A 27,132-nucleotide genomic window follows, 5' to 3' on the forward strand; every position below is an offset into this window, starting at 1 on the left:
CACAACCCAAGACAAAGCCAGTCTAAGACAGGTATCGTTTTTCCTGGGACAGAGGCATTTCTTGTTATGCTGTAAAGAAATTCTAGCTGACAATATTGATGACTTAATGGAAAATAAAGTCTTATTAAAAATAAAACCTGGGTACAACCTGCTATTAATAGAGTGCATCACATTGTTACCTCATGAAATCAAGTTTGCATGTATGATTAGTAGGTTAAACTTTGATTCTACTCAATTTCTTTCTCCCTATGTTTCCCCATGAATAGATAATGTAATTGATGCTTTGCCCCCAGGCTTCAAATGCCCGGCTGCCTTAGTGGAATGCCAGACATTTAAATTCATGTTATTGGCTCTTTTCACCTTGTGAACCTGTAAAATATGTATCAAGGCTAGAAGTGACAGAAATGCAGCAGCTGGCTGTAAGCTAGATGTGCCAGAAAACTGCAGTATTATCCATTCCGATGAAAGGAGCTATGAAAAGCTATCATGTTAACTAAATATGAACTAAGTAACAAGATTAGTGTTTAATTAAAAAATTAAAGCAAGTGAAAACTTGTTTATTATTCTGTTGATTTCCTTACACCATCCCAAGTGTTTTCTCCATTGGTATATTTAGATGATACTATGATAAAGGACAAATATAAAATGTTACTATCTTGGGGAAGAAGTGATAAAGTATGAGGTTCAAGGGGAGAAAAAGACTAGTCTGCAGTCAAATTATCTTGTGTCATTAAGTACAGATGCCGATCTCCGTTTAAGAATAAAATAACAGAAGCAGAATCACACATTTGCTGCCTCTGTGGATTGTCTACATAGCTATCATTCAGCCCAGTGGATCTGAGATCTCACTTGAACATAAGCCACAGTCAGGAGCCACAGTCATCCTCTCCATTGGGAGACCAATATGTCTGGAGTTTTATCCAGTGCAGGGACAGCCTGCCTGTTTTCACTTGTGGGGCAGATCTAACATCATGGAAAACAGCCAGGTTACTCTGCCTGGGTCATGAGTAGAGATGCTGATACTTTTTCTGAAATATAATGTCCTTTCACACACATGAATTCTAAGAATTGACATCTGTAATATTAAAACTGTATCCCATCTTAACTGAGATTTTCCCTTGAAGTTTTCAGATAAAGAATTAGTAACAGAGAGATTCTGAATAATAGATCACTGGGTAATACACTAAGTTACATATTAATGTGCTGACTTGGAAAACCAGGTATGAAACCCAATGAAAACTATTGCTAGGTTTCCCCACTGTTTGACTTTGGCATCTAAAAACTATACCAAGCATGATAATTCAAACAATCGCTGAAAGAGTTGTGTCAGAAGACAGGGCTAAACAGGGTCTGCACTCAGGAATACCTGGAGACTGGGAAAAAGTGGCTGCCCGAATGAAGTAGATCATGAAGCCTCTGTCATTTCAACAGTGCTACAAAAATTATAAGCGGCATGCTATTTTGCAAAGAATTCTATGCGTAAAAAAGGTGGGGGTTTTTCGGTTTAAAGCAGAGTCCATTGTCTTATTGTTCTGACTTTGCAACTCTTTGCAGGTTTTAACAAATTGGGAAGTTATACCTTATTGTAACTCCTGTCTTCTCACTCCCCCTACAGAACGAAAAAACGAGACTGCGTCTCATTTTGAAATTGTGGCAATAACAATAGACTTCTGCTGTACCTTGTCGTGTTAAGCTGGCAGACTGCATAAATTCAGCTTTGGTTTCTCTGAAGGCTGTTAAATTGTTTTACTGGCACCTGTCTGGATTTCAATGTCATGCTACAAAACACTCCCTTGTAACACGACATCTGTGCAGCTGTTAACTGGTAGCAAAAAGTGTTCCTAACTGAGAAACTGGAAGTGCAAGTAAACACCTGTCAGCTTTCCTCTTCAGAGCTCCTTTATTAGCTTTTTGCCCTCCTTTGATTTGCCCCCATCTGTTTGGCCTTTTTCCTATTTGAAATATTATGTTGCTGATTTATTATTCAAGAAGATCTGCATTATTATAATCTACAGTGCTGTTTATCAGGAGAAGCCAGATGTATTGGAGTACAGGGCATTGCTATTTGAGTTAAAGGCTCTGTTCCTTTAGATAAAAGCAATAGTGGCATATTACCCAGAAATGAATACCAATCACAGGGTGAGAATACACTGCACACTGTATGCTTGGTCTGTCCTACAATTTTATTTTTGTACTTGTCATGATTATGATTCATCAGTTCATTCTTACAGAGTAGTTGTGATGATTGGAATCATAGAATTATTAAGGTTGGAAAAGACCTCTAAGGTTAGCCCAATACCAACACACCCACTAAACTACTTCCCAAAGTGCCATCTACACATTTTTTCAACACCTTCAGGGATGGAGACTCCATCACTTCCCTGGGAAGCCTATTCCAGTGCTTCACCTCTCTTTCAGTATGGAAAACCTCCTCTGGCACAACTTAAAGGCATTGCCTTTCGTCCTATCACCTGTCACTTGGGAGAAGAGACCAATACTCACTTCACTGCAACCTCTATTCAGGTAGCTGTAGAGAGTGATGAGGTCTCCCCTTAGCCTCAATTTCTCCAGAATAAATAATTCCTGTTCACTCAGCTGCTTTTCATAAGACTTGTTCCCCAGACCCTTCATCAGCTCCCTTGCTCTCCTCTGGACAAGCTCCAGCAACATTCTATTGTCCAAAGGAATATTGAAAACAGAAGTACGTGAAGATGACTTCAACTAGAGTTGTAGGAATATGTTTAAGTAAATGCAGACATTGTGTTGTAAACACTGGGGAAGAAGAGGAAGGAACCCTAAAACCATGACACCTAGAGGAATTCTTACATTTTCAAATTTCAGTTGGTGAGAAAAACATTCGCTCACAGCTTAAATATATCTGACCAATTAAAATCCTGAAACCTCCTTTCAAAAACAGGGAACATATTAATAAATCTGAAAGAACATAATCCCACCATAAACTGTTGCTGGAATGTTTGTGTCTTTTCTGATCTGTACCACTTGAATACACAGAGAAGTTGTTCAACCATTTGGGTCCCGAAGAATTTTCACTGCCAATGAAATATGGTACAAAATCAAGGAAGGAATAATGGTGGTGAAAAGAAACTTTTCTGAAAACCATTTGAGATGAAAGTGTTCTTTATTTCATTTTCCTTTCCTACTTTTCTTAACAGAAGAAAGTATGAAGCTTATGAAGCTTCTGCTATGAAGTTTCACACTGCGGAGACCTTGCAGACAATGGGAGGGAGAGTTGGAAAAACATACTTCCATGTGTAAACGGGAATCAAATCACTTCAATACAGTTCTGTGGTTGTGCAGTGAAATTTAATATGAGCCAGCAACTACAGTTATTCAAAGAAGAAAAAAAAAATCTTATTGCAACTGAAGACAGGTTTGTTATCCTTCATCTGAAATAGTGCATCCAATTTTAAGTGCCACAATGAGAAAGACATGATCAACTACAGCAAGTTCAGTGAAGGCAACTGGGATGGTTGGGATGGAGCACTTTCCCTGTGAGGAAAGCCTGGGGCAGCTGGGCTTGTTCAGCCTGGAGCAGAGATGGCTTTGTGCAACCTAACAGCAGCCCCCAGTGCCTATAGGAAGGTCATTGAGGAGATAAAAGATCAGCTCTTCATAATGGTGAAGGGGAGGGAAAGAGACAGTGGTCATAAGCTGAAATGCAGGGAATCCTGGCTGGAAATATCTTAAAGAAAATCACAATGAGATTAGTTAACTGCTGGCACAAGTTGCACAGAGAGGATCAAACTGCTCTGAAGTAATTCTACCTGGCTGTGAGTGGGAAGCTGAACTAGAGACATCCTGAGAATCCCTCCTGCCCCAATTATCAGTTGATTCTGGGGCTCTGTCTAAGAAAATCAGCCTGAACATTCTGCTGTGAATATTTATGGGTGGCATATACACAAATGGATGAACTATGGAGCTGAGGGATAATATTAAAAAAACTTCAAAGATAAGAATTCTATTCCATAATGAGAGAGGTGGACACTTTTTGGCATTGCCACTTGTAATTCTTATAATCCCCCTTAATAAGAACACAGAGTGGAAACAACTGCTGTTTTCATCCAGAATATTTACAGCTTTAAAACCAGTTATACTTTCAAATTCAAGTGGAATCTTTGAAACTGGCACTCTTGTCTTCTGTATGATTAATGACTGACACAAATTATTCAGCTGAAGAAACATCAAAACAAAATCAAAACTCCCTGGGCCTCTTAAATAACAAAGAAGAACTGAGAATAATCTGAAAGATACAGTTGCATTCTGAGTCTTTGTTCAAGCCCTATCCCTATCTCTTTTGGTCTCTTAAAATGTGTTTCCAGCTGTCTAGGGACTTTTCTCAGATTCCCAGTCCATCTTTATCTGTCTCCAGTCTGCCTAGGTTCTGTCAATTATTCCAAGCTTTCCAACACCACTGCAATTTTCAAGATTCATGGGGTATACAAGGTTTTTCCTGGGCTCCCACATTACCATCCTAGTCAGAAATACAATGAAATTTCTTTAAATGCACTAACAGTTCATGGGTAGAGTGTACATGACAAAGAATTACTTTAGAGCACAAAGTATCTCAAATTAAGCAGATTCCCATGGCTTCCCTAAAAATTCTGTGTACCTTCAAGGTAAGAAGTTATGAAGAATAAGGGAGTAGAGTTGTTTGGAAGCAGTTGTGTGAAGAAACTGGGAAGTAGCTTGAAACTGAAGAACAGTGGAAGGCTGACAGAGGGAAAGCAGCAATGGCTTAAGTGTAAGATGAAGAGTAAAGCAATCCAGATTAAGTAAAACAGCAGGGAATGGATTTATTAGAAATTTCTGTAAATTAAACAGTATTCCTGTAATCAAAATAAACTGGGTCCCCATGACAAAGAATATCGCCTTGGAACAGTGATGCATTTTAGTAGAGGGGAATAGTTTTATTATTATATTAAAACAATATTTCCTACCTGCTTCATTGGTTCTGATCACTCGTGATGGTGCACTTGGGTCTCCAGTCCCAATTTTGTTCGTTGCTACAACTCTGAACTCATACTCCACCCAAGGATTCAGTTCGACAGCCATAGCAGACTCCATGTCACCGCTTATCACATCTGGAACTGCAGACAGTAGAGAAATATGGAGGTCACTCAGAAAGCTGAAGCTCATTTGTAGTGTCTCAATGGCAAGTGAACTTTGTGCTACAATATGGCCATTAGAAATGATAGACATCAAGGATCTAATACATCAGGTTTTTGGCACTATGGTACTCCTGAAAAGATATAGATTGAGGGACATAAGGAAGAGCTTTCTACTGGTTCCCAGATGCATTCATAGGAGGCGCCTTTGTCTTGTCCTTTCAGAGCTGTTGCTACATAACGCAAAAGGAATGAAAAAAAGAAAAAAAAAAAATCAGTGCTTTTAATTTATCTTTGTTATCTTAAGAGTGTCTCTTCTTGCAGTTGCCAGTGGTTATTATTGTGATGAGCAGGAGTTTTGAACAGTTTACTTGCGCTGTTTGAAAGTTTTTCTCACCTGTTTTTACGGTCTGCCAGCCAAGAGAAAATGGACTGCGTGCTTGTAGGTTGTAGAGGGAGATAGGGCTGTGATTGTCTGCCCCAGGACTCCAGGAAAGTGTTGCTGTGGTGTCTGTAATTTCCTCCACTATTACAACCCCTGGGGGACCAGGAGGACCTAGAAATAAAGTGGAATAATCAAACAGACCACACCATCACTGTGGATGAGCAGCAATAATACAGGTGATGCATTCTGTAGGGACTCAGTGGAGTTCAATATCCATGGAATACAAGGGTTAAAATGCACACTACTATGTCACAGAGGTACTTCATTTCTGTGATTTCTGCTAATAAATTGTGGTTGTTTCTAATCTTTAACTGCTGCATGGATGAGTACCAATCAGCTTGTCAGAGTGGAAACAGAAGAACTAGAAATAGAAACAGTTAGAAAAAAATCCTGTGTTATAATTATTCTGAACCTAAAGTTAAAGGAAAAAGAAAGACCAACAATATGAGGCATCCAGGTCAGAGTGAAGAGTCACAATCACACCTTCTCTTTGTATGAGACTTGCCAGCAGGAATGACAAGTAATGATCAAAATTAAGCACAGGTGGATGTGCTTCTTGAAGGACTGTAATATCACTAATAACTGAATCAGGAATACAGCATTCATCCTTTTTCTCAAATTCACTTCTCAAATTCACTTCAAGGAAATGGCCTGGGTTGGTGTCCTGCTGGAAGTCCATTAACTGTTTGATTGAAACCTATTAAAAACAAAATCTAACCCCAAATATTTTGAGGGCTAATAATTGCTGTTTCCATTAAAAACAGACAAAACCCCACAACAACTTCTCATTTGAGAAATGAAAGGATGATTTATTCCTTTTAGCTGCAACAAATGAGAATACGCTAATCACCACTTGTATGGGCCACATGAGTTATCCCATAAGTGGTAGCAAATGTGCCTTCACAAAGAAAAATGTGACAATAACATTCCACTCCTACCCCCTTCTTTTTTTCCTTAATTCTTCCCAATATTCCTATTATGGGTGTTTGAAAATATTGGCCATTTGGACTTGCCAAACTAAATTGGAGGCAAGGTTCTTTCGGTTGAAACAAACAGACATGTAGGGGCAAACGTGTGTCTCTGTCATGGGCAAATGCAGAATAAACATCTTTCTTGTGGTTACTTACACTTAAAAGCTTATATATATCCTGAAGGATAGGACTTAATACTTCTGCAAAACTTTAATATCATTAATAGCTATAATTAATTATGACAAATCTGTATTTTCTTGACATCCAAGACACCTCTGACTCTTTTTCATCTTCCTGTCATTGGAAGCTGAAGTTTTGCTTCCACTTATGAGCAAATGGAAACTTGTGAAATCAGAAATGCACTACTGGACATGTTCTCCCAAAATGAAACTGAAGATGGAATGATGATGGAAACAATTGCTGCTACATGTTTGCAGGAGCCCAATTCTGTTTACATATATTATGAGCTATAGCAGAGCAGACCCTTTGGATAATCCCATTCTTTTGAGCTGTAGTGAGTGGTACAATCCCACTTGCTGAACTGTCACAACTCAGCACCTGTGAATCGCAGAGGCAAACACTCAGGTGCTTCCATTTGAAGTGATACTTGTAGCCAAGATTTCTGCATTACTGAGCTCAATATTATTACATTTTATTTCTCTATCACGCAATCAAGTCTTTTGCTGGCTAGAATCCTTAGTCCACGAGGAAAAATGAATTTATCTGAATATCAAAGGCTAAAAATCCCATTAATCAGAGTATTTTTAGTTGCCAGGGTCTTTTTTTGTCATTTGTATCTGCAAAAGGCTTTATATTTCCTGTGATGTGCTCTCAACAAAAGCATGTTTACATGAACTATGACAACAGTATGATCAGAGTTTTGTAATAGTTGGGCTCTATAGCTTCAGAGTGAAAAAGACATTGAATCCTTCTTATGAGAAAGGAAATTACACTATTCACTCTGCTCCGTTTGTCAATGATCTACAAGTCACTAATTATTATTAAAATGTCGGATATATATGCCATTCAGAAATAACAACAACAACAAAAGGCATATGTTTGGAATTCAGGAGATTCAGTTCAGCAAAGTTTAGTATTACAGATGTATGATGGGAAAGGATTGCCTCCACAGTGCACTGCAGTCTTATTTGCAGGAGCCCAGGGTTCTGCTCTGGGCTATAGGAAGCACAAAGTTTTCCACTTCTGTGGGATGTAAGCTGTTTCAGTGCTGGGAGTCTTTCCTCTTCCCTTGCTCTGCCTACTTAGCAGACAACTTGTGACTCTTGGCCTTCTCGTGTACCATCTCAATTTCCAGTTGAAAAGTCTTGGTTTTCTTTCTGGGAGCAGACAAGACAGAAAGATATGTCCTCTGAAGTCTTGCCTTCCTCCCAAGCGTTTGCTGTTCTTTGATGGGAAGCACCAGGTCTGGTCTTTGTCTCAGAATATCAAGTCCTGGGGCTAATTTAATAAAACAGGGAAACCTTCAATCTCAATCATCTGTTGTTTCAGGCTATCTGATGATATAGGAAAATACTAGTGAAATTTTTATTTGTAGCCATAGGGGAAAGTTTAAAGGAAAGCTGGGACCTTCATATAATCAAATGTTTTTACTGAGTTGCAGCCCTAGGACTAGGATTATATCACGGTCCCAAGCACAAACAAAATTAAAGGGAAATATTTTACTACTTTCTGTTATGACAATATTTCTCCCATGGACATTGAATGTTGTTAAAAAGTTTCTAGCCACCGTATTATAGACAAAAGAACAAGTGTCTTCCTTATATAAAAATATGTAATACATACTTATGCAGACCTCTCCTGCTAAATTCTCAATATATTCTGTTGTCAGAGTTCTCGTATGTTTTCTAAGCCTTTTAAATGCATTCCTAGTCATGACAATGTGTCATTATGCTTTCTGAGGCTTGTGCTCTTAAACATTCTGCAGGATGGCTGCTAAAAAGCATTTTCATTTCCAACAGCACACTTTCTTGAAAGAGGATTAATAAAGGACAAAAGCCTCAGTGATGACAAATGTATGACAGTTAGCCAGGACCTGAGTGCTATGCAGATGTCACTCATTTTTTGTAGAAATCTCATTAAATTTTATGCTTGGATGTAATCATTCATGGTGTCAGCTGGATGGCTGATGCTGAGAAGCTTTTTTCCCCAAGGGCTGTGTTATTGTTCAGGATCTCTAAAACAAATTTTTAGTTCAGAACAGTCAATTGTTGAAAAAATGCACGGTCTGCTCAAATGCTTCTCCGGAAACTACACAGAAAATAACTGGTCATAAATGCACTACAGTGCAGTTGACCTTCATAGAGAAGATGTTTGGGGCTGTGATAAACTCTTATGTAGCTTTAGGAGCAGCAGAAAAACAGCATCAAAGATATTAGTCAGCTATCTTCTTTCAGAGCAATTCCATAGATTGATACTTCATTTCAGGGCATGCATGACTGCATTTTGGCAAACTTGTTTTATATGTCTTTTTATTGTTGGAATGATCATCCTGAGAGGTCCTTTAGATTACTTGCCATGGTACAATGTTAATGTGAGAGTTCTTGAAAGACTGTTATCAATAATAGCCACTGTCATTCAGTGAGGCAGTGCCCTTTCTTGTGAATCCCAGAATATTACACTGATTTATCCACTGCAGCCTGACTGGGATAAATCTTATTTTTACCAAACCATTAAGAAGCCTGATATGCAGCAGTTCAAGAACACCGATTACTTGTTCTGAAGATTTTGCTCTCTGAATGACAGGGTTTACCGGCCAGTCATGAAAAAGATGAGAAGTCAAGAAAAAGAGGAAAAGAAAGAATCGGTAACTACAGAATGATGGAAAAGGTGTTTGAGAAAACAGGATCTTGACTGTTTCTTGCAGCATAAATCCCTTCTGCTGTGCCCACCTATGACAGCTGAAATGTTTGCAGATGGTGAGGAACAAGAGGATGGAGAGGAAGTTTGATGAATAGTAAATGCAACAGACACCATGGCTCTAGTGAATACCTCCGTATCTCCATTCCATCCACATGTAGAGTACCCAAGTTGTTTCTGCAAAGTAGCTACACAACGTCCCTGGGTAGATGGAGAAGTTATAACCCAAACCAGCAGCAGAACAGACAGGACGGTTAGACACAGGGTTGGAAGGTAAGAAAGGGAAGACATTTATGTTACAGCCCGAATAGTCTTGACTCGTGCAGGGATGAGATCCAGGAAGAATCCCTTGTCTCTTTCACCAAAAGAGAAGGCTTTTGGTGATACATATGTCATTTCATGCTCCTTTGCCCTGTTGTCTTCTCTGCCTTGTACAAACCTAAAAATAGAGGATTTGGGAAAGAACACTGAAAGCTTCACTTAAAAACTTCACTAAATTTTGAGTCTAGCTGCCTAACTGCAGCCCATATCCTCTGAGCTCGATCTGCATGTTGTGGCAGTTATGACTTGGCATAAAATGTCTGGAGAGTGCAGGGAACATGAACTGAAATTTCACTTAGGAGGAAAAGAACCAGTAGCCTATGAGTTGGATTGTGAATGACATCACTAGCAGCTTCCACATAGAATAAGAAACTGAACTTTGGATAAGCCTTTTCCATTGGCATATCCTACGGACTACTTTTAGCAATGCAGGGCATCACTTTCTAGTTGTCCCAATTCTGGTCCACATTGCCTCCTTTACTCTTTGCAGTCACAATGTGGGCACCAGCAAACCCAGAAATGGAAATCTCTTTTAGGCACTGAGTTTGTGAACATCACCACATCTGATTTGCATATTTGTACTTGTTTCTGGGCACCTTTTCTGACTGAAGTTATAGGTATGAGTTAAGTTCACGTTTGTGAAACGTTTCTTAAGTGGAACAAAGCGTCTTTTTTAAAACTCTTAACCTCCTATCCCTTTTAAAAGATATGAATCTCTTTTTCTTTCACACCATTGAATATATTATAAAAAAGGTCCTGTTACAAGACCAGGTTGCTGGAGCTATTTTCGTCTGGAATACGTGGGTTAAAGTACTGATGCTCCGTCTACAGTAATGTACTATCTTCCAATACTGTGTTTCAGCCACTCTGATATACTGAAAAGGGCAAAAGCCCAGATCTAAACTCTAGCACTGATCCCATGCATTATTATGTTGTCAGTCAGTCTGTACCATAATTTCAGCTTTGTGCAATTATGATTTTCCCAGCCAATGCCTTGACACAATTAATGTATTACTATGGGCTGGAGCAGATCCCAACAGGCAGTTTGTCTGATCCCAACATGACAGTCCTGTTTTCAGATAGGAAAGAGACTAGGAATGCAGTTGTGTGTATGGGAACATTGCTGCAGCCATTGGCCTCAGGGATAAGTTTACTATTAAGGACATATTCTGTGCGTCCAATTAATGGAGTCTGTGCTTAGGACACCTTCCTGGACTTTTCTGCAGCTCAAATGTAGTTTCAAAGACCAGCAAGAATCTGCTGACCTTGTTTACATTCCATTTAATAATGTTGTGTCTGATGACATTTAAACTCAAGTGCTTCTCTTTAAGTTCTATTCGCGATATCATAACTGAAAGGAGCAGCGTGGTCAACCTAACCAGCAGTTCCTGCTTTACATTTACTCCAGGTCAGTGGAGTTCAGAAAAAGCATTACTTCTCCAAAAATATATCACGAGAATGGATTCCTTGCTTAGATTGGTAGTTTTGCCAGTCTACAAGATGAATAGCTTTAACCTCTTTTTTATTTTTGACCACAAAATGTGTGCTCCTAAACTACAGTTTGTCATCACAAGGCTCCCTTCACACTACAGGATTGCTCTGTGCTCCATTTCAACATTTTACAGGTAGACATTTGGTCTTAAAGATCATTTTACTTATAGTAGGTATGCACAGTGCATTCTGTTAGTTTGTAGTGCATAGTCTTACAATGCACATAATACATTTAGAACAAAGTTGGATTTCATCTTATTTATAAGGAATTTTCCTGCCATGAATGTTGTACTACTGTTAGTATAGTTCAAAGGGGTTTAATTAGTTTTTTTATATGCTAATAATTTTCCAGGGGTGTACATCATTGACATAGAGAATTAAGAAGACTGGACATTATTTTTTTGATTCCTTTAGCAAAGCGTAATATCTATTGACATCCATAACAATAGAAAACACATTTTGAGGAGTAGAGTGAAAAAGAAAATCAAAGCAAACAATAGTGAACAAAGTATTACTAAAATACTCAGAAAATATCTGGCATCTAAATCTGCCAATATCCTTCATTATAGACCAATGAAATAGTATTGGAAACAAAGTTAGCTGTATTAATGCTCTGAGAGCACTGGTCTATTTGTAACAGAACTAAGATGAATATTTTTTCTTTGAGTTTGTGCTAGAACACATTTTTTAAAATATAAGTAATATATAAATTATTTTTATATAAATACATAAAATATTAAGATTACTGGATATGCTAAAACAATCCTTTACATAATCACTGACAAATACAAGGAAACATGAGAAATAATTTCTCTGCATTTATTTGATCTTTATTACAGAAGAAGGCACTTTTTACTAGTTAGCACTTCAAACTGAAAAATGGAGCAAACTGGTTTGGCTACTGCATTACTGTAGTTCTCTTGCAAACAACTAATATTCTTTTACTTTCCTATGCTGTCTCAGACTTAGTTACCTTGTTGTGTTAACCTTTGATATGGGCTACAGTTTATGCTCTTTACAATGCAGAAAGTCAAACATTGATTAAGTAATTTTTGGACTTGTACCCTTTACTCCTTTGAAAACCAGAGACCATGCTGCGTGGTATCTAGAACAAGTGAAACACTCTAAAAAAAAATGTTTGGTAATTTGGAGGTAAGCTGGCTGCTCCACAGACTGTTGTAAGGCAGTGTGTAATGTAGCATCCAACATCTGCCTGAGTAGTTTGCAATCAATGCTTACTTACTCTCTTGGGTATGAAGTATTGTAAAGCAGCTTTGCAAGAATAATTTAGAAGACTTAAGTGATGGAATTTATTTGACCACTTAAAGTTACTGAGCCCAGTAATTTACTGCCATAAAAAGCCTTCATTTATTGAATAAATATTAAAATATTTGAGACTTGGTTCTCTTCATTGAACACTGAAGTTTTCACAGATGTAAACGAATCCTTTAACTTCTCAATCTTATATTCCTAACTCAGTCATGATGATCTTAATAAAGGTGATGCAAGAAAGGGATAGCTGTGAAAAATAACTTAAAAGCTGCTCTTTGTGGTGTCACTGTCACTGCTGACAATAAAGAGGTTATTACAGGAAAAAATCACTCACTCATTTCTAAAAGTTTGAAGCACTGTCCCAATTCTCATAAGATAGTAATATAATGCTAAATTTTGCACTGATCCTCTAATTTGCAAGAAACTTCCTGGTGTTCTTGGGAACTGCTGTGGCAACAAGGAGTAATATGCACCTCAGTGCAGGTGAAAGGTATTTGTCTTTGTGAAAATCCACTAGACTCCTGTGGGACATTCTCAACTCCTACTCTTTTTCTTTTCTGAACTGCACAGATGCGTTTCTAACCCAACCCTACAAACTTGCAGAAGAAAGAGCAAGGAATATACAATAACTGGTTTTGGTAGGAGATAGTTTTGTCCAAGCTTTTCCTTATTGCAGCCTATGGCAAAGCAACAGATCAAATAAGTTCATTAAAAGCTGTGTTTCAAGAGCAGAGGGATACTTTTTGTCAAAATGAATGTAGGAAGCAGCCTTTTGCTCTTAGCTCTGAGTTCTGCTGGTGTTTATCAAAACCCCCTGTATATGAGTAACAGATTTTGTACTGATGAATTAAATAAACACAAAGTGAAAGCCACTGTTGACCTTTTTTAATATAGTTGATTGGACCAACACAAGGTAATAAAGGTTAGCCACTTCATGGTGTCAACCTTATTTATGACAGAAGTGTTTTACGTGTCTCTACAGTGAAACATGATGGGAGCACAGGAACATGAAGATATAATTTATAATGAATATATGAGTGCACAGATTGCTTCAAATTTCTACAACATAATGGGGATATAAGAATGCAACAGGTCCTTTCTGGAAGACAGGCTTTAAAAAAACAAATTAACTTACCAAGGAGGCATTGTCTTGAGGACACCTGACACGTTACTGGCCACGATATCACCTGAGACATCAAGTCTCCTGGCTGGTACTTGGATGTGTAATAACCATGTTTGTGATCATATCATTAGTGTCAGAACATAACATGCATATTTATCCAGTATTAGAACATTCTGCTTTGGTAATCACTTCTTTGTGAAAAATCAGTATAGAGACAGCTTGACTACTGGTGTGCCAATGATAGATGGAAAACCAGCCAAGCGGAAACATTCTGCTACTCTGCTTCTCTGCTACTTAATATTCACTGAAAGTTGAAGATCTAGGTGGATAAATAAAGGCTGGTAGCCAGAAAAAGCACATGATATGGGAAAACTGTTCTTGGACTGATGACAAGAACAGGATTGACGTTCATAAAAAATCGTAAATCACTTCTGCTTCTTAAATGGCTGATGACTTTATGTGCTAGAGCAAACATTTGTTGACTGTGTAGCAAAAATCTATATTCTCCTGTAAACATCTCTGTTTGCATGGCAAACAGCTATTCTGCACATATTTTCCTTAGGTGAGCAAATACCACAAGACATAAATGAAGTGGAATAAGGCAATGACTTGGGTGTCAGGGATGTAAATTCATAGCTATGATTTTTTTTGTATTCATTCACTCCAGTAAAACAATTTCTTTGACCATCAGACATACATAATTCCTGTTATGAGATTCCACTGAAGCAACACATCTGTGCGGGCCTGGTGCCAGGATAGTTACTACCCTATGTGAAAAGCTGTTTTCTCTTCTGGATGTCCTCGAGCTGTATCAGCCTGCCCTATATGCTGTCTTCTCCTGCTATGGGCTCTGATGGCTGTCTTCTCCTGCTATGGGCTCTGATGGCTGTCTTCTCCTGCTATGGGCTCTGATGGCTGTCTTCTCCTGCTATGGGCTCTGATGACTGTCTTCTCCTGCTATGGGCTCTGATGGCTGTCTTCTCCTGCTATGGGCTCTGATGACTGTCTTCTCCTGCTATGGGCTCTGATGGCTGTCTTCTCCTGCTATGGGCTCTGATGACTGTCTTCTCCTGCTATGGGCTCTGATGACTGTCTTCTCCTGCTATGGGCTCTGATGACTGTCTTCTCCTGCTATGGGCTCTGATGGCTGTCTTCTCCTGCTATGGGCTCTGATGGCTGTCTTCTCCTGCTATGGGCTCTGATGACTGTCTTCCAGAAAATCTTGCAGTGGTATTTAAGGCTTTATTACTGTTTGCTCATTGCCCTGCTGCAGGGCAAAGCCAGGCAGAGGGGGGCATGCCTGCTATTTAGCTTTTCCCTTTCCCAGTACACACTGCAGTGTAATGGCTTAAACTGTTGACAATAGTTCCCCTGAGGACTATGCTAATTTTTTGGGCAGTAGTCAACCCAAAGAAAGAAGCAAATATCTTTGTTGTTGGACGTACCCTAAATTGTGCCTTACAGAGTCAGGCTCTCATTTGTTTGCCTCCTGACTTCTGTGTTCCTGGCTACTCTGCCTTGGAAAGTGGGTTGAATGCATCTTGATCCCACCTAATCGACTACCTTCAGGTGTGGCATGCTGTTGAGAAGAGGTGAGTGTACTTTGGCAACTAAATGAAATATCCCACCTTGTAGATGAGCACTGCAATTACTGAACTAAGCTGTAAGTGGCTAGCATTGCCTTTTCTACCTTGAATCAATCTTGGCCTTTGAGGTGAATCCTCTCATCCTCCCCATACTCAGAGAGTAAATCACCTCTCCTGGAACTTTCACAGAGTCAAAGTGTCTATCTGGAAAGGATGGTGGATCTGAGATGGATGAATAGAAGATCATGACTTATTTCTTCAGGTACTTAAGAACAACTTGTGATGAATTAGAGAGAATTTTGTAGAACCATATTTTGGAAAGGAAATGCTTTTGCAAGTTAGGTAGTAGCCTACCTGAATATAGACAAATGAAGTCAGATATGTCAGGAGAAAAGTCTTCTGAAGATCACTGTTTACTAGCATGAGACTACTTCCAGTACCTGAAGGGACTACAAGAAAACTGGGAAGGGACATTTTACAAAAGCATGTAGTGATAGGATTAGGGGAAATGGATGTAAACTGGGCAGGTGCATATTTAGACTAGCTATAAGGAGGATTTTCTTCACTCTGAGAGTGGTGAGACATTGGAACACCTGGAGGTGTTCATGGCCAGGTTGGATGGGGCCTTGGGCAACCTGATCCAGTGGGATGTCCCTGCCCATGGCAGGGAGGTGGAACTGGATGATCTCTAAAGTCCCTTCCAACTCAAACTATTCTATGATTCTATGGTTCCAAATACTTCTCATTCATAACCCATTTCAGGACTAAAATGGAAGGAACGTAAGCCAGAAAACTAATGTATTACCCAACAGGTTCAGCTGCCAGCAGGGCATCTTTACCTAGTGAAATCTGCATTATTGGCAGCATTAGAAAAATGAAACAGAAAAGGAAAAATATATACCCTCACCTGAAAAACAGGTGGAAAAAACATTTTGGAAGCAGAGAAATTACTAAGGACCACAAAAAAGTTATTTCTTACTTCAATAGGCTTACTTCAATATACTTACTTCAACATACCTGGTTTAATTACATTTTCAAAACATTTAGAAACATATTTAAGTTTTGTTTTGAGTAGCTGCTGCTGATAGATTTTGAATCTTGGTTTTCTCCAAACATGTTTTCCTGGTTTCAGCTGGAATAAAAGTTCAGCTTCTCAGTAGCTGCAACATTTTAGGTTTAGTGTGGGAAGAATGTTGATAACACATACTGGTTTTAGTTGTGGTTAAGAAAAGTTTATGCTCAGATTGGATAAACTGATTTTCTTTTATGCAGCTGCTGTTTCTCTAGATTTTGGTATGAAAAGAATACTGAAAAATAATGGCATTTATAGTTTTCTGGGGAAAGTAAGGACCTTTCCCAGTTTCATATGTTTTACAAGTAAGCAGGTGTGTAAAGTTGGGAGGAGTAGAGCCAGGACAACTGACCCAAAGCAGCCAAAGAAAGTATTCCATACCAAACCCACCATGCTCAGTATAAAGGGGGAAGCTTTGTGGGGATAGCCTTCTTTTCCAGGCCCCCCTGCTTTTGGTGGTCACTTGTTCTCTGCACTCCTGCTTCTGGTGTCCAGTTGCTGTATGTTCAGTGATTTCTGCATGCTGTAGGCTTTGCAGGTCTGCATCATGACCTTTGTGTTTGCTGGAACCACACAACACTCGCTGCGTTCACCATCAGGTGGTCACTGCAGAGAGCACACGTTACCCAGCTTGCTGCTCAGGACAGTTCAGTATTGTTTAGTATATTTTACTATTAGTATCGGTATTTTATCATCTTTTATTGCTTTATTAAAATTAGTTTAATTCAACCCACGAGTTTTCCTTTTGTTTCCCAATTTTACTTCCTAAGTGGGAGGGGGTAATCGGATGACAGAGCAGCTGCCTACTGTTTAGCTGCCAGTTAAGGGCTAAACTGGGACACATGGTCTAGAATATCCTTCTATATATATTTTTGAAGTGTTTCTGGAAGAGATTCATTAGATAATATTCATTATGGAAATAACATGTATTTCACTGCAACTTACTTAAAATCAAGAACTGTGAGGCAGAGAATATGAAAATGATTTCTAAAATATCTATAAACCATTGTAGAAAAAGGCACTATAGAAACTTGCGGTTATCTTAGTATCTTTTTTTTGTGCATACACACACATATGTATGAATGTAGTCAATTAAGAAATTTTCTTGCACCATTAATTACCTCTTTATAAGCAGGCATATAAGACTCAGGAAAACCTGTGATTTATTTGGCACTATTAGTTCTTTGTTCTTCAGATTGTTTCCCATTGGTGACATTTTGAAATTTAACTTCTACTATATAATGCAGGGGAAGGAAGAACAAGGGCAAAAATAATGACACAATTGGTTGGGCTATACTCCAAGAGAGCAACTAGCAAACATAGTTTCAAAAAAGAGAAATACGGTTAAGGATATTCTATACTTCTTCCACAATAAATGGTACCAAGTCATCACAATTGCCTGAAAATGCAGCCATGAATGTTTGTCCGTTGAAGATCAGCATATTATGGGCAATAGGAGTCTGTAAAAAGTTTGTTTCTCTTTCTTTCATTTGAAGAGGTATAGTTGTCTTGCTAGTTCTTATAGTAAAGTTGTAGAAAACTGTCCTTTGACTTAAAAATCATGCACTGGTCAAACACATAATTCAGTATAAATTTAAGCAGTTTTCTCATAGCAATAATTCTGATATACATTAATGCCTAAAGGAGGTTAAATTAGATGATTTTTACTTCAATATATTAAATTGTTGAATTTATTTCCTGTGGAAATGTTGCACGCAGAATGGGTTTTGAGTAAAAATTACAATGATATATTAAAAGTACCAGATGAAACTTAGAATAAAACTAATTATTGAAGTGCTGTGTATGTTTGCATGATATTATCAACATTCAAGACTGGCATTTTCTGCAGAGGCAAAAGGAGAGACAATAAGGTCAGAATAAGTATGTGCTAGAACTTTGCTCATATTGATGTTTCTAAGAGTTCAGAACAAAGCTTCTGCTATCTCACTTTGGCCATGGGCTGTAATACTTAAGACGGAGAGATGTTTTGTACCGTGAATAAAATGAAATCATTTTACCTAAAAAAATATACTGGAAATAAAGAATAATATAACCTTAGACAGAATTTGCTGCATAGCGGCAATGAATTTCCTTCATAAATGATGACTTCCTTTGACAGCTGGAATTATTCAGAGTTTACTGAAACATTTACTGAAATATCTCTTGCTGCTGATCTCTTCTCCTAATCAATGTCCAGTATCTCCAAAAGCTAAACATAAAGAATTTTGAAAAGTCCTGCAATTTGGGATCACCAGACATTGTCAAATTGCAGAACACCGAGTGCATTCTATAAACAGAGATAGGTGGAGAAAAAAGAATTAGAGATACTGAAATGAAAATGAAATGCCTGTAATGGTATAAGTAGAGATAGATTAGATTCTCCCAAATATTCTGGATTTTTAATATGCTAAAGTCTATAGAGTTCATTAGTAACTTTGCAATGAATGTGCTTTAAACATACTCTGCAACACAAACCAAAACCATCTTACACTTTTTTTGTGAAAGCAATACTGACACTGTAGGATGTTGTTGCTCTTATTTGCATAAGTTTTACAGATATCCTAAGGAAATTAACTACTTCAGCAAACCAATCATATCCTGTAGTTTCAGAGAAGCTGAATTTTACATCAGGACAAAAGTAGTCACACAGTATAAAGCATTTTGTGAAAGTGGTGCAAACATTTCTTACTGCATCCTATAATTATGCAATCATCGACACAAGAAAAGAACATTGCAAGCAAAATAGATATGAATATAAATTCCATTATAAAACAGTCATAGTTTTTGTTTCATTGGCAAGATGGCATGAGAATGAGACACTCACATACTGATATTCTGGTAACATTTGCAGTGCTCTTTTTTTAATCTCAAACCTCTTTCTCAGAAAAGCATCTGTTTTCTACATCAAATTCAAAAAAATCTACATCAAATTAAATAAACTTATTTACATAACTGGTATTAAAAAAATAATTCTGTAGCCAGTCTGCAGTGTCCTAGATAGTAGCTGAGCTATTTTTGTCACCTAATAAGTTCAATGTTATTAAAGTTGAGATTGCCTTGCCTGTCCACTGCGCCTCCAGCTCCTGTCTGGGAGAGGTAAAGGTAATACATAAGGTCTTGCATAACCCACAAGATTTCATAAGGCAGCTAAAATGGCATTATATGTCTGTGTTGAGGTGACTAAATAGCACCATCCCAATAGTGCCATAGCTCATGGAAATCTGATGGTCCTCAAAGTGACTTTATGGAAATATTTAACAGCTACTTTCATCAAAAAGTGAACAGCCCTGCAGTCAGCCATAACCATTCTTTATCATTTAGAGCATCTATTTGTCCTAAAAGTGATGGATATGAACATATCAAATCTAAAGAAGTAGTGCAATATTGTAGATTAAGTATTTTTTAAAGATTATAATCTCCTAATAGCTTTAATTTTTTCCTGGAGTTTTTCAAGTACTAATCAAATACCTACCCTGATTTATTCTTTCAAATATTATATATTTGAAATTTCAAATATTTCAATATTTCAATATAATATATTTCAAATATTATATATATATATGTATATATATATATAATATAATATATATAATCCACAGCAAGGCTACCCACTTGCACTACCTAGCAGGAATCCATCTGTTTTGACATAGCAGCACCTACTACTATCTTTAATGCCAGTAAGTGGACATCACTTCCTCAACTCCCATCTCAACACATGTGTGCAAGCACACACAGAAGTAATGCAGAATGCAGAAATACTCTGCTTAAGGAAATGCACATATCATGCTAACACTCTGCTTCATTAAATTAAGTGGTGTCCTAAATACAATCTGGGATTCTGCGGGACAATGACTCTGTTCCTACACATAATCAGGAGCACTGGATGGCAGACAAAGCAACTCAACAGGTTACAGTACAAGGCTTAAAGATGCCTAAAGATAAAGTAAAAATTTGATTGTCACAATTCCGTGTGAGGAAAACAAATTCCTGTCATATTAGTGGGCTTTTGGTTCATTGTTCATGTCTATAATTTTACAAAACATTACCTCCCTTCATCTCAGGAAGGGAATGAACCATTAAACTTGAAAGAACAGCTCAACCATAAGATAAAGTGTAAAGCACCACATAAAAAAGCAGAGAATCCATTCTACCTACCTTACACAGGCTTGTCAATGCTAATTGTCTACATTTTAACTAATCTGGTAGACAATCTGTGCTATTACCTCTCTTAAGACTGTACATCAATTAACCGAGTGTCTTGTTCTCATCACCATGTCTGCAGCTCAGTTTATGGTCAAACTGCTTTCAAAGACAGTAGGTTAATCACAAAGGTTTTCAGTATTATAAAATCTGAGGAATAATGAATAGCTCAGATATCCCTGAAACCCACATATATCAGTTCCCTGGTGGTTTCTGGTGATTGTGTTTTCATGTGGCACTGTGAGCATACTCACCCCTAACAAGCAGCTCTGTCTCATCCGACACGGTGTCCGCTGCAGTCTGAACCCTGCAGCCGTATCTCCCAGCGTGCATCAAGAGGATGTTCCTGATCATCAGATCTGCAGAGGATGCTTGCTGAAACAGGGATGAAGTGACAGTTTTAAATTCAGTAAATCTGTGGTCAAGGTAGTTCATGAGGGCGTTCTGTACGGTGTGAGAAACTCATTATTGCAGCTTTCATCTTACAACATTTATGTCTCCTAGTGCCCTGTTTTAAGGATTACCAGAACACTGAATTTATACAATTATGGATAGGGATTAAAGGAGAGGATTTCAGGTTTTTAATAACTTTGACTTTGCTTAAAGCATGCTGTGCATATTTGCATGCTCAAAGAAAATTATTCCAAACTAACAAAAAGAAATTCATTAAGGACATTAACAGAAACATGTTGACTGAAAGTCTTGGTATTAAAAAAGCCCTCTTGGAAATGAAGGGTTCTTTCTTCCTCTTCTCTATTATGCAGTGATATTTGGAGTATATCTCTCTAGTGTAACTAGGCTAAAAAACTTGGATAAAAAGACTAGGATAACATAAAAGATAGTGTTGTTTTTTATTGACATGGGGAAATTAATAGTAAATAGGATTTAGGAAATATGAACAGATTCTCATTTTTACTGTTGAAAACTATATATATTTAAACCTGAAACATGCAGTTCCCAGAAGACTTCACACAGAGAACCAGTTAATTTTCTTATTTTTTAGTATTCTTGTCAACAGTAATCAGATCTCCCCAAAATTATGAGCAGAAAAAAGAAAATAACCTTTCGGAGGGTAAACAGCTTTTGCTAAGAATCTCTGTATTATATCATAAATTCAAGAAACAATATTAGATTTTGCATATACAAAATAATCCCAGTATCTAAAACTTAATGGAGTCAATAAATGCTGCTCCATCAGATTTAGTCAGCCCAGGATCTAAGAGTGTGAATACAATGGCGGTGTTTTGCTTTCTGAAATGGCCTCATTACCAATGTTGCTGGAAGAGAAATACTCAGACCAGTCAGGCCATAACACAATTCCTTTATTCTTGTTCTGGCATATCAGAAATCACAGCAGTGGAAAAGAATATCTAAGTACTCAGCGGCTCTAACTGTAAAAGAAGAGCACACATTCTACTGAGAGTCAGCTTCCGGATACAGGTTTTTTAATTGTCTAGCACAGTAGCATTTACTTGCCATTGAAACATGGGCTGCTCCAGGTGGTTAGTTATTCTAGTACAAAGCCTTGCTATTAAAAGGGTAAAACCAGAACCAGGTCATATTTGTCCTTTCTTGAGTAATTTACATATAATGTGTTTTGTTGTTAAGTGGGAGGAAAAGCATAATGGGTAACAACTATCTGGTTTCATTGCTCAGGAGCCATTAAAAATCCCGGCTGTCACCCTAGCTTCAGAAATGTTCATGACTGTGAATCGTAGTATTCTTATCAGGGAAAATAGATGTATTTCACCTGCACACCTGTGTAACTGGGCAGACAAGCAGCAAGTGAAAGAAGTATTGCTCTAAGTGGAGATCAGTGCAGTACAATAGATCCCCATGAAACTCATACATTTGTCACAGCATTAGCAGGATGTGCAGCCAGCATTGTTTAGGATGCATGAGTGGAAAGACATTAATTCACTGTTTCATACAGATGGATATACACTCAGACATTAGACTCTTGATCACGGGAAACAGTGAGACATTTTAGTTTCCATTTAGATAAGTAGGAGCGACATTTGACCAGGACTTCTATAAAATACCATTTTATTTGCTCTTCGGTTATACTTATAAAGTAGTCTTTATGAATTTTACAGACTCCTCTAAGTTCTGGAAGAAGGACTATTTTGTTGATCAGTTTATCCTGTAACAAGAGGTTCAAGACCACACAACAGGGACTGGCAGGATCAAATTTATGAGCTGGCCTTCCAAATATAAAGAGAATCTCCACACTACGTGGTTGCAGCTGCAATATAAATTTGAGCAATTATGATAATCCAGTTTAAAAAAAACCCTGCAAGCAGGAATGCAACAGAGACTCTGTTAAGAAAAGTACCTAACATCAGAAATTGTCTTTTGCTTTTGATCTTCTCTCAGTGGAAAAAGAGGTAATGCTTCAGCAAAAACATTTTTCTTTCTTTTGAGGAAGAAGAAAAACTGGGTGATATGGATTCAGAAAATGTAGAAAGATCTCTCATCTGGACGAACATGAGTTAGAACAGCCTAGCAATTCAGCAAGCATGTGGTCCCAATATTATCCAAAGCTGAAATGAGAGGTGTTTATATTTTTTGCATACCTAAATTTTGACTTTGTTAAGAGTACAGTTTTAAAAGCTGTGTTTTATTCTAATTTTATGCTCTTCTGACACAGGACATATATTGCCATAAATGCACTAAGAAGCATTTTATTACAAAAATCTATATTCCTTAGTGTTCTGAATATCACATATTATCCATCAGGCTAAGTATCAAAATTATTTACATTTGTTCAGCATAATCTTCTACTGTGTGGAATATATCTTGTACTTTACAGAAGCTAAGGCTTAAAAAAATCCCTGAAAAACCCAGGTAGGTTTAACAGCTAATTTCTGATGATTTTAAGGAAAGCTAAATGCAATTTTCAAGCCAGTATCAGCTGTGGACATACTGTAACACACTCCTAGCCTTCATTAAATGGCAAATAAATAGTAATATAACTATTGATGCTCTCAGTCATGACTAATGGTTCTCTCTAGGACAACAAATTATTGCATAATTTATGTTATGATCCATAGCATCCTATTCATCAGTTTCTGGGTGGCTGCAGTGCTGAGTGCTGTGTCAATCTATTGTTGTCTCTGCTCCAGTTTGGCATGTTATCCAAGGCCACATTGTGTGTGCTTTACCTGTAAGGTATTCCTTGAAGTAGTTTTTCATATGAATTCCACCTATATGTAGCAATTGCTTTTGATATAGACATACTTCCCCAAACTCAAAAAGGCTCCAAGAATAATGGAACGTGAATATTTTTCTCCATGAGAATCACACTGCTGAATTTGTCTTTCCACACACTGCGCTAATGTTGGTGATTTGCAGAGAACAAAAATAGTGCTAACTTGCAGAGATCTCACTACTGGTGAATTAATACTTCTTTAGCCATCCTATATCCCCAGTGACAGAAGTTGTTGTGGATTTTTTCCTTTTCATTTAATAAATCCTAAGAGGTTGTGAGTTGCTTTGTGGTAAAGTAACTTTTACATATGGTTCTTCAAACCGAGAGAATTACACTTATGCTTCCTGTGAGAGCGAGTTTATTATCTTCAGCCAGTTGCTAGGAAACCTCCCTGCTAATCTGCCCATTCATTTTCTGAGTTTTTATCTCTAAACCAAGGTAGTTCATTCAGCATCTTACCTTTTCTTTTGAAGGCTTTGCACAAGAAAAATCTATAATCTGCCTGCATTTGAAATGGAGCTCGCAGTTACACCGTGGAGCCCCTTTAAAACATCTACTAAGTGCATTGCTTACTTCCCCTACCTCTTCCATGGATGAATTAAAAACTGCTTTGTTTATTACACAATTTATCACTATAGAATCAAAAGTGGAAAACATATATGAAACTTCGGAACCTTAAATTATTCTCTTGTCATTATATAAATCCAAGCTTTTATTTAATCTGTGTCATTTTCTGCATTGATCATACTCCCCTTCTACACTCCAGCAGCAGTTCTGTGAACACAGCTCTGCTTTATCTTAGAAAGAGGGACAAAAAAGCAAGGAAGTTCAAAACACATAGAGATGATGTGGCCACTCACAGCTCTCAGCTTCCACGTTATAAAGGCTTGGGGTCTATAAAGGCTGCCTGTTACTGTACTAACCATTTGCGTTCGGAATTCAATCTGGACAACATGCAGTGAAAATTCTCTCTGCTCAAGAACATGTCTAAAAAGAGTACTGAAACTATTATAAACAATCATGATTCAACAAAAGCTTAAATCAATGGAAAAAAAGAGTGGGCAAACACTGACTGTCATTGTAGGAAAAAAATATAATGAAAGCATAAGCAGTGTTTGAGTAATTTCTTTACCATGACTACAGGGGTTTACCAAGGCTTGCTGATTGTCATCTAAATCTCTCAAAAGCGAGAGTTGAAGATGCTTTCCTACAAAGTGGTTTCTATACAGAAGAGAATGCTTGGGAGATACTAAAAGATTAAAAAGTACCTCAACATTTTGTAAGGTCATATTCTGTATAAACTGAGAACAGTAAAACAATGGTCTATAATCAAATGTGACTGAGATTTGATCATAAACAAGGATGAGCTAAGTTTTTAGCTACAGTATTCAGCTTAAATGATTCTTTAAAAAATATGTGTGTTTTTACAGATAACACAAAAATTAGGTGAATTCCTGAAATGATTTGATTTAGTGAACTAGTCTTTATTAGTAAAATCAGTCAGCTTAAATTGAAAAATGATTTCACGGTTGAATCTTGATTGTTTGACATGTTTGACTAGCAATGGAATTTATTTCTGGGAAATTTATCCAGAGCAACATAACGATCTTATAGGATAACCTCATGGTAACGTTAGATTTCTACCATCAACAGTAAGTGAAAAAACAGCAATAAAATAAAGTCCTTTTAAATTATTCTGACAATTCATATGCACGTTATGGTGGATTGTTAGCTTCAAGCCAACTTCTGTTCATAGTACATTTAGAACAATTCAAATGCCTTTTCATGCAAATTCTCAGATTTAAACACATCAACCATTTGCCTATTTGCTGCTTATGATGTTTACAAATTGCAAATATTTAATCTGTTAAAAGTAGCAGATTTCTCTGTTGATATAGCGATAACAGAAATTATACTCTGAGTTCTGTCTTTTAATGATATAGTACATTTGGAAATAGGCAGATGGATTTATCGTTATTGCTTTTGTTGTGATTAATGGTATGCAGTATTATAGTAATGGTAGTACCGTACGTTCTGTATCTGAGTTGTTATTACCAGGAGAAAAAAAAGGAAGAAAAACCTGAATAATATGGGGTACATGTGCTTCCTTTTAAAGATGCAGAAAGAGAGAAAAAGACAGCATAGAGCAACACATCTGATTTGAGTGGAGGGGTGGCGATAGTGAGGGTGGTGATAGTGATGGGTGGATGACAGAGATGAAAGTAAAATCCATCTGGGATAAGTGTGCCATTTTGAGAAGACATCAAAACAGGAAGCATGAAGAGAAGACTGGTGATGAGGATTTCTTTAGTGTGTTGCACAAAGAATGTTGTCACAGCCTTGCATGAACAGAGTTTTATGAGCAGAGTCCTCACACGATGGCACACATAAACTCTAGCAAATAAAGCCACCTAGGTGAGAAATAAAAAAGGTAATGAGGAGAGAGGGAGAAAAGGAAAATGGAAAACGCTTCCTGGTAGCTAGCCAGAGAGAATATTCTCCTCTTGAGGCTCTCTCCAGTGCAGCAGGTGCTGGTGAAGATGATGATTATTTTTTGTCTTCTACCCCCTCTCCCTTCCTGCCCACCCCCCCGCCCCCGGTAGTGCAATCTTTTCTTTGGGACCTACCCAGGCTTCCTATATGTTGATTAGAACATCTTAATTAAGAGCAGCTGTTGCACAGTGATTGATTATTAAACTTCTGTGCACATATATTTTTGAAGAATATTTTGTAAGCGTTTGCACTACCATTACATATTTTGAGGCGCATATTTTGGGCAAGAGGGAGGGGTGATTTCAGGTCAGTGGGAGCTGCTTCTCATGAGACCTCACCATAATAACATTTGGTGTTTGCAGGTGCAAGAACATGAGAACAAAACCAGGAGATCAGCAGTGTAAAAAATGCAAGGAAGAAATACTGCCAGGAAGGCTCTGGAAAACACTGCCAGAACAGCTTTGGGGAAAGGTTGTGGAGCTGCAAGTGTAAAATAGGAAGCAGAGCTGCAAACAGAAGTCCTTAGCGTTAGCAAGGATGATATTGATCAGATGTTCAAACAACTGGCTGTGCTGTTATAACCAAGATTAACACTGTGCCAAGCAGTTATATTATCCATTAGCTGCAAGAAAACCGGGCAAAAAAAATAGACTGTCATGAAATATCTTGTATTTACCCCAAGATTTTTCTCTTTAGAATGTTTCTTGTAAATAAGGGAAGGTACAAAATACCGTAATAGAGTAAACTGGTGTAAAAATTAACTGCCTGTACTTCATGACTTTTTTTATCACAATCATTTTTATAGTAATCAGTATTCAGGAATGTTGAGAGTCTCACAGTTTCCTAAACACTCAGTTATCTCCCTCCTCCAAAGTAAAATTAAATAGAGAAGATGTTACTTATCGTCTCTCTCCTTTAATCTCTATTCATAACCAAAGCCCAAG

General features: G+C 37.7%; 1 protein-coding gene across 2 annotated transcripts in view; it reads right to left on the minus strand.

The window, feature by feature from the left end:
* Positions 1 to 27,132, minus strand: part of CNTN5 (contactin 5) — a 229,500-nt gene that overhangs the window by 37,445 nt on the left and 164,923 nt on the right. The window contains exons 12-14 of one of the 2 annotated variants that reach the window (XM_054055995.1): positions 20,739 to 20,859; positions 5,524 to 5,682; positions 4,959 to 5,108 (exon numbers count right to left, since the gene is read on the minus strand). In XM_054055995.1, the coding sequence (XP_053911970.1) occupies positions 4,959 to 5,108; positions 5,524 to 5,682; positions 20,739 to 20,859 (430 nt within the window). The remainder of the gene's footprint in view (positions 1 to 4,958; positions 5,109 to 5,523; positions 5,683 to 20,738; positions 20,860 to 27,132) is intronic. The other variant, XM_054055996.1, reaches the window with a different exon arrangement.

The sequence above is a fragment of the Cuculus canorus genome, chromosome 1, assembly GCF_017976375.1.
Source record: "Cuculus canorus isolate bCucCan1 chromosome 1, bCucCan1.pri, whole genome shotgun sequence".
Classification (NCBI taxonomy): domain Eukaryota; kingdom Metazoa; phylum Chordata; class Aves; order Cuculiformes; family Cuculidae; genus Cuculus; species Cuculus canorus.